At 35.7% G+C, this 8,605-nt stretch overlaps 1 protein-coding gene across 1 annotated transcript in view; it reads left to right on the top strand.

Moving 5' to 3' along the window:
- The first annotated feature begins 1,405 nt into the window (after window positions 1-1,405).
- The window catches only part of LOC119654896 (homeobox protein goosecoid), a 55,967-nt gene continuing 48,767 nt past the window's right edge, over window positions 1,406-8,605 (top strand). Inside the window, exon 1 of the mRNA XM_038060516.1 lies at window positions 1,406-2,293. Within this exon, the coding sequence (XP_037916444.1) occupies window positions 1,906-2,293 (388 nt within the window). The 5' untranslated portion in view covers window positions 1,406-1,905. The remainder of the gene's footprint in view (window positions 2,294-8,605) is intronic.

Raw genomic sequence — 8,605 nt, 5'->3', positions numbered from 1 at the left:
AATTTGGTAACTCAACGCAAATCTCTTATTGTTACCAACCTGCCTGCATTCATGTTATTTTAGTAACTTCTTCTATGGAGGAGTCCATCGGAAATCATTCTCACTACATCACTTTCATTTGTATATATTGAACAAAGTTCGGTTAGAAACACTTTTGAAAGCATTCGACTAGCTTCTATTTTCGCCTAAAAATATCCAACTCTATTGAATTGTCATCTTTCACCCAAGCAAAGAAAGTAAAAGAAATGCTGCTCCTTACATATTAAGCTAATTTAAGGACAATAAATAAGGAACATAATATATAATATAATTTACACAACAAGTTTGTGTTCGTCCTCCACTACACAAAATTTCATATTGTCTTCTTGTTAAATAGAATTATATAATACGTTAAGCACTACTGGATTTGTTACCCCACAATTGACAAGTATAAGTGACCCAAAAAACGACACTTATGTAAATAAATTAGCACATAATTATCGGAAAATAATTCCAGGACAACTAGCAATTTAATTGGAGAACAAGAGCTCCTTCTCAAAATCGATAAAAATCCCATTTGATTATGCATTAATTATCCCGTTCATTTGCTCTGAAAATCAATAAAGTATGTGACAAACACACCTCTGAAGTGATATTCGCAATTAATAATTAGTCCATGTAATGCAATTTCTCCAATTATTCCATTTCACACCATTCACCACAAAAACCTTGTCATTCTCCATTGAATTCTATAAACTGTTTCTTCTCATATATATCCGTACATATGTATCTATTCGTACCGATGAATATCTATAGCCGTATTGAAATTTTATGGAAATTTTCGATTTTATTCTACCATCGGAGCTAATCGATAAAACGGACTAATTATTGGCATCAAGGGAAATTCTTAATTAACATGTTACTCTCATCTCATCTCATCGGTCGGGAAAAACTCCGGCCATTATTATCTCGAATCGTATTTGAAGTATTTTATGATTCTCATAGATAGCTAGATACACAAGGCACTAAGCACCACCGAGGCGAGCCAATACAACCATACCCTAAAATCGTATCTTTACACGCGTATACGTATACGACTTCCAGTGGCCGAACTCGATTCTTTCAGAAGAACCACTCCCTGTTTCACTGAGCCATGCTCGGGGTCAATGAGTTGAACAGAGGCCGCATCATCTACCTCTGCTTCCAGGCTAGGTGGGTGTTTAGATCCACCCCTTTGAATTGTTCTGTAGTAAACACTATACTTATCTTCCGTGTACGAACACAGCATCCCATCCCATTGCGCTGCATGGACCAGAAAAGTAGGCCTGGCATCATCTCTCATCTTGTTTAGGATTCCCCCTCTTTTGAGGCTTTTAGCAACTGTTCATACACTTTTCCTATACGAATCAGTCGGTTTCTGTTCAGCTGCCAGTTTACATTACTCTCTTTGAACCCGTCGAAGAAAACGTTTTTTTCTCTCTCTTTGTGAGTGTACAGATTTTTTGAATTGCCCTTACATTTGGCAGTATCCTGTTTTATTCTTGTTGTTTATATTTTCAACTGACTGGTGCAATTATTAGATTGTGTCCTTATAGATGACAGTGCGATGTTCGCGAGCTATTTGTATTCCTATTAGAAACTCAGTTGGACAAAGTTGAAAAGGACGCAGGTTAGAGTTTTTGGTGTGGAAAAGTTTTCATGTTTTGAGAAATATCCTTGCCTGTTGTGACACTAATACGGATGGTAGAACAATTTAGGAGAAAAACTGTGATCTGTGTTAGCCCATACTTTTAAAAAAATGTGCAGTATGAACCTCGATTCAATCGAATTCAGTGGAAAATAAAAGAAAAACCTTTGCCAAGCTAGTGAAAACAAAGTAGTGCTAAGAAAAACTGATCCCTTATCTGCCGTCGGCTTACGAATTCAATGCAAGCAAAAATGCGAACACCTTTTGCCATCCAGGAAATCCTTGGATTAGGCGTTGGGCGCCAAACAAACAACAATTCACCACCACCATTGAATGCAACTCTCTCACCAATTTCAGCGGACAATGACTCATTATCGCCTGGTATAACAGGGGGCGGAGGTGGTAATGGCGGTTGTCCACCAGGACCCTATCAATTACCAGTTTTCAATCCTGCTAGTTTCTATGCAGCCGCCGGCTACGAACAGAATCAACTAAATGCCGCTGCACATCATCATCATATGACAACACTGGCAGCGGCGGCCTACTTAAGAGGATTTTTACCGCCCGGATTTAATCCGCCACACGAATTTCGCGGTCACTTTCAACAGCATTTCGCAGGACAGTTTGGTAAGTCGAATGTTCTGTTAATAATCATATTCAATTCGGTGGGATTTAAATTGGAGACGTGGCAAGTGGTCTAGTTAATTAATTAGCGATCAGGTGTTACAGACAAGTGTTCTGGATAATTAGTCATTATGGATTTAGTAGGAGATTAAGAGTTCAATCTTGTGGACAGACATGAATGGAAACGCGTAAGGAAATGTGATATGAATGACTATGAGTGATTGTGACGTAGAAGTTTGTTAAAAAATCCACACTCGTTGATTGAAAGAAATTACAGAATTGAAGAGAATGTCATGTGAATGATGGGCTCCTGCTTTCTTCAAATATAACAAGGAGAAATTATCAATTTGTTCCTTGGTTCCAAGATGCTAATTAGTTCATTCTAATAGGGGCGAGGGCAACAAACTTTTCATTCTGTTTCAATAACTGAAGTGAAGTGTTCAATCAAGCAGCCAGATATATATTTTAGAATGCATCTATATTTTCTCTGTGCAGTTCAGCAGTTAAATAGTACTAATTACGAAACTATTTAATATAAAATGAAATCCTATTCGATGAAGGAAGAAAAATTCTTCTAAATTTTCAGCATCTAGTGAGCGTGGTTATTCACTGGGAAACTGAGAGAAACATTTCTTCCCAATTTTCGTCAGAAGCCTCTCTCTGCTCCCTCCTCTTTTAAACGAACAAATATTATTCAGAATGTCCAGGATACGTGGTATCTTTAAGCAACATGAGTAGTTCTGGAAATACTGTCGTACCTACTAATTTAATAATATGTGGAAACAAAATTCTTGGAAAATCCTCTACTTTTACAGTTAATTTTTCAACATATTCTAAAGCGCTCTGAAGAAAAGGGCATCTGCTTCCTGACATATTGTTACCTTCAGAATAAAAGAATAATTGTATCTGCCATTTAATTAATAAAAAAAAACAATATTTTATCTCCAGAATTTTCCAACGTTATAAAATAATATACATAAATGGAAACAGCTTCTTATCGGGAAGCTTTTTACGGCCGTAGCTATAGTAATAATGATTTACTGGGTATCACCATTCCTAAATGTTTTCAGAATCACAAAATCATTTTGATTTGGATGACTGTCTCCAACTTAATAACTGTACGAGTATGTTATAATTATATTCCTTTTGATTCCGCCTCATCTTGCTGCTACCCAACTAATTCTTCCATACAATTATTCTGATTCTGTCATTTGCAAAACAACTTAACTTAATCTCAAATTATTACTGAGTTTGGTTGTTGCCATTGTTATTTTGAAACAAAAAAAAGCTAAAATGTTATTCAATGTATACTGAACAACCTCTTGGCAGAATCTCATTGAGGAGTAGGAGATGGTACTCAATATTTTTTGCTGGCATTCTAATATTCTTTTCGGCACTTCAATGATTAGGACCAAGACTATCTACTTCATAAATTATATTCTGTCTATCTCTCGGATTATAATTTTTCCTGATTCCTTTATTAAAGCTAAATGTTCTAGAACGCACTCGGTTCACTACATTGTAAAGTTCCGATTTAGTTTTTGAATCTATCGAAATAGCCAACATTGCGATGAATCCGAATTTTACAGCTCAAATTGCCCCCGCTTGGGGTGTTAATAATTAGTACGATAATCACTCAAGAGAAGGATTGCAAATGTTACGTAATTAGTAAATTTAAAAATTTGATTTTTAACTGTTCAAAAATCAGTTAGAAGATTGTTTGTCTATGTTGTGAGCAAAGTTGCATGTCAAAATCTTAATTTGCCAATATGGAAGAATCATACTAAGGAAGCTTCTCCTAGACAAAATTCCTCATATTAGATATGAAAGAAAAGTAAATGAACCTTTTCTTCCTCCTGCCGTCCTTGTTTTAAATAAGATAATGAACACAAGAGCAATCCTCATCTTAATATGACATCATCCAGAAGAGAGTCCTTTATTTTGAAATAAAGGATATCGAAAATACAAATGATATAAGATAGCAAAACCTGTTAACGTTTTCTCTGACTTACACATATCATACTTACATATTTTGTGGACGTATTGAAATGGGATTGCATTGATGTTTTATAAAGGGTAAAAATATCCCTGATAATGAATGTGCTGTTTGATAAAAAATTAAACTGCAACATTATGGAAACAGGATGAACACTTTTTAGAGAATTACTCAAGCTTAATTGAATTCTATACATATCTCCTGTTCACCTCTTTGTGGACCACAGGAAACTCATAAATACTCTTATTACGTATTGGATAGCATTCCATCTTCAATGAGACTGTGCTTTAATTTTATTCTCATCAGACTTAATACTGTGTAAATGATGAACTTGAAAGAGGAATCCTCATTGATCGCCATGATTTTTAAAAAAAATTATTTTTGAATGGTGATGTTGACTTTTTACTTATTAGTTTGGAGCCCAAGGTGTTAATGTGTCTATAATATAAAAAAAGTTCCAATTTAAAGTTAAGCTAGGAAAGTAAAACCTAAGTCCAACTAGGGTTAGCTTCTGGATCGTATATTTTTATTGAGCCCGAACAAATTAAAGGCCTGACAACAGTCAGGAACAAATTGGATGACATAATTCGGCATAGAGCAAACTGAAAGTGGAAATTACGACAAGGAGCCGCTTCTGAGAGAAAATAAGTACTTGTTTCTTCCATTTGTAATAACCAGCCTAATTGTGAAGGTTCAACATGAAAATTTACTATTGTTAATTACGAAAGCAAAGCTTAACAACAAAACAAAACAGCGGCAAACTTGAAACTATCAGGACCGTCAGCGCAGCTCCAACAATATATCCATCAAGATACGCTTCTCTGTATTTTTGCTAGCCAGCTAAAAAAAGTGGGTGTGGTCATATCTCGCTACATCGATCCTAATATCATTAACAAAAATAGGGTATCTCAGATCGAATGCATTTGAGACTTGCACCAAGCTGCGCGTTGTAGCCGAAAACGTAACTCTCTCCGCGATAGACGAAAGGTAGAGAAGAAAAAGAAAATAAAGCGTTCGATCGCGCCCGTGGAACCAAATATTTCGCAAACCAGGATTCGGCGATCGAGAAAGGGAAAATTAACGTCAGATCACATCCTCACCAGCTATCTCTCTCTACTTCAGATAAAGTGGAGGTAACGCCTTTGGCTTTCCCGCCGTTTTAAGATCTCTAAAGGAATTAAAAGGAAAGATTGAGTGAGGAAGTCCCCTAATTAGAAAATGGATTTAACTACAATAATGCATTATGCACTATACTTTTGGATTGAAATTTGCGTAACTCACAGACCATTAATTCCATTTCTTCATTGTTATCGTATTATGTGCTGCCATTTATTTGTAGGGATTTATTCAGAGAACTCTGGGCTTTCTGGATAGGGGCTTGGCACTTTATGCAGTAGGGAAGGGTTTTAAATCTTCTTAAGAAATCTCTCAACCTACCTAATCAGAAATTACATGACAATAATCCAAACGAAAAGTGCGCGATTGAGTATAGTCTCTGTTCCCAGTAGTATCTTGTACTAATTTCAGAAATTTCTTCCTGCCGTCCATCTCCCTTCCTTTATATTTACTCAGAATAGAAAACAAGCAAATCAATTTTTACAGAGGTGAGCTTAGACCAAAAGAAAATTCTTTTTGTTTTTTAGAAATATGTCAATTTACTCTTGCAAGGTTTTGTTGAATTTTTTCGGTATCATCGAGGATATTGAGTAAAAAACAAGCAGAGCTTTTTTGATCTAAGTTCACTTTAGTAAAAATACTAAGTTTCCAGTTACCAACGGTTATCTAAAAAAGTACATATTTGAAATTGTCTAAAAAATGAATTGAGGCAGGTTGACGAAGTCCATTTTGTATGTGTTAATACTTGTGTTTTGAAGGATATTCGGATGATCACTATCACCATCGAATGAAATTTCAAATATCCTCATTCATAACGGGCAGCTAATAATTTCCTTTCCAGTTCTGCGTTTGTTGGCTAAACAAAAAAGCTATGACTTCACAAGTCTAGATACTATCTCAGTAGGAGTTTCACTTCCTAATAACCCTTCTAATTTTCCTTCTATTTTCTAATTTATTTAGGGTGTCGTTTTGTATAGCAGTCTGCTAATTTTTCAATCTGCAGTTACACCGATTCTTTTTTCCTAATTTCGAAACAAACAAAAACCACGGTTCACTTTTGTGTTCACTGGTCAAATTTATAACTTCCCGCTTTCAGCAATATTATCCAACTCCCACAATCTTTTCTTTTTCCCCGAAAATTTATATTTTCAACTCAACTGGCGCTTATGGTTCAAACGACATCAAATTCATGGCAACAGAATGTCAATTTTGTTGTCAATACCGTACATAGCATAACAACAGCAAAAAGTAAACAATTATTTTTAATTATGCCAGCTTTTTATTTACAGAAACTTGAGTAGTAATAAGTTTATGATAAGCATAAATAGGTAAATATTTTTGCAATTAAATTAGGCAAAGAATTTTGAAAGGAAATGTGGAAGAGAAAGTAAATTTTTATAATTGGAGATTCCGGAGGATATCAAAGGAGTGAGGAATTTCAGTACTAAGAAGTTCATAAAGATGCTCTCCGACTTGTCCATGAGAATCCGAAAGTAACCAACGGAAGGACATTACAACTTCCTTGGTTTTGCTCAAAGGAGTTATGCTGTTATGTATGCGTGCACCAGCAATTGTTTTCGTTTTATCGAGATAATCGCAATTTGCCTATTCGGGTGTCGTGAAAATAATCACTGGACAACAGACAATCACAAAATCACAACTCCTGAAATGCTGCGTAACATCACAGACGTTTCTCTGAACAGTTTTAGGTCTCCTACTTCCGAAATTTTCAAAATATTTTGAATAATATTACATTTAGACACAATTGAATTATACTCTAATTTGGTTCAATGTTACCGAGCAGTTTGTTATTAATATTTTAAATTTGCTTAATTTCACTGTTTCGGTAAAACCTCGAAGCGTTTACTTCTTTTAAGTATTCGTGTCAGCCCAGACATTTTGACTAGCAGAAAAACCTCTGGTTCTCATGTTGAGACAGAATATTCTTCAAACAACTTAGTCATCGTGCTAATACTCAAATCGTAGTATAAGAAATCGTAACATTCTGAAGTGCATCCACTATACAACATTTCCGTTGATTTTGATAAATTTCTTGAGTTCCATTTTTCGAAATCGTCTTCTTAAAGTTTCTGAATTTCGACAGTGACTGCATTTACAATCCCCTCATTAGAATTAAAGCCTCATCATCTCAAATTTCGGTTATTTTTCTGAAATAACCAGAAATCGCACCTTGCGAGATCAGGCGAGTATGGAGCTGGATGAATTTCTTTGACCCCCGAAAGTGCCATAAAATTATTGGTTTTATTAAGCGGTATGAGCCGGTCATGGCGTAGAAAGTAGCACCGAAGTTCCTTTTTTGGCTTGCCCGCGAACAATTTTTTGAAATCTTTTGGTAGGAATAGCAGCAATTATTTTAGCCAATTCAATAGACATTATCACTATTGGTCGTTTTTGAATTTCGCAAGGAAATATTTAGGGAGAGGAACGCATGCTTTCTTTTCAGCATCATTCAAAATACGTGAAACTCATTCAGAAAATTTTCTCGTATATCCTAGATGACGATCGAATATTCGTGACACCGCCCAGTTTATTAGCAACAATTTCTCGAGAGGGGGAGAGGGGGATCTTTATCTATTCTAGTTTTCAGTACGGTCACAGTTCTATCATCAATGGGAGATTTTGGTCGACCTTCAGGAACCTTTCAAACCATTTAAACACACTTATCCTTAATGATGCGTACGGCCCAAATGCATTTTGGTATTGACTAAAAACTTGCGTTGAATTCCGCTAACGTTGAAAACTGTAGAGAATACTGCATCGAATTTCCTGTTGTACTGGAGGCGGAATTTTTGCAGCATGCCATCACCAAATGTACGTTTACTCGTCTGCATCTCATTGATCTTCCTGAAATTTCACGTTAGATATCCCTAAACTACGACAAACAACTTAAAATTTAGGAAATTGCCCTAACTGAAAACGGAAGTGTCAATCTATCTAACTTTTGTTTGTCTCTCCGTATGAATTGTTCCTGATCAGAGGGTATGTGATTTTTTTTATTAAGGTTTTGTTTGCAAAACAAATTAAAGGGGGGTGTAAACATTTTTTTTCACCGAATATAGTCATGTGGGCTATCAAATGGAAGGCGTCAATTAGTACTTTTCGAAGTCAGTCCTAGTTTTGAGATTTGTTAAAAACGCCGGGAATGGGAGGGTTGGAAAGTGATGATTTCTTTAAAGGACCCA

This window comes from Hermetia illucens, chromosome 4, assembly GCF_905115235.1.
Source record: "Hermetia illucens chromosome 4, iHerIll2.2.curated.20191125, whole genome shotgun sequence".
NCBI classification, from domain to species: domain Eukaryota; kingdom Metazoa; phylum Arthropoda; class Insecta; order Diptera; family Stratiomyidae; genus Hermetia; species Hermetia illucens.
This window is presented reverse-complemented; position numbering and strand designations above follow the sequence as displayed.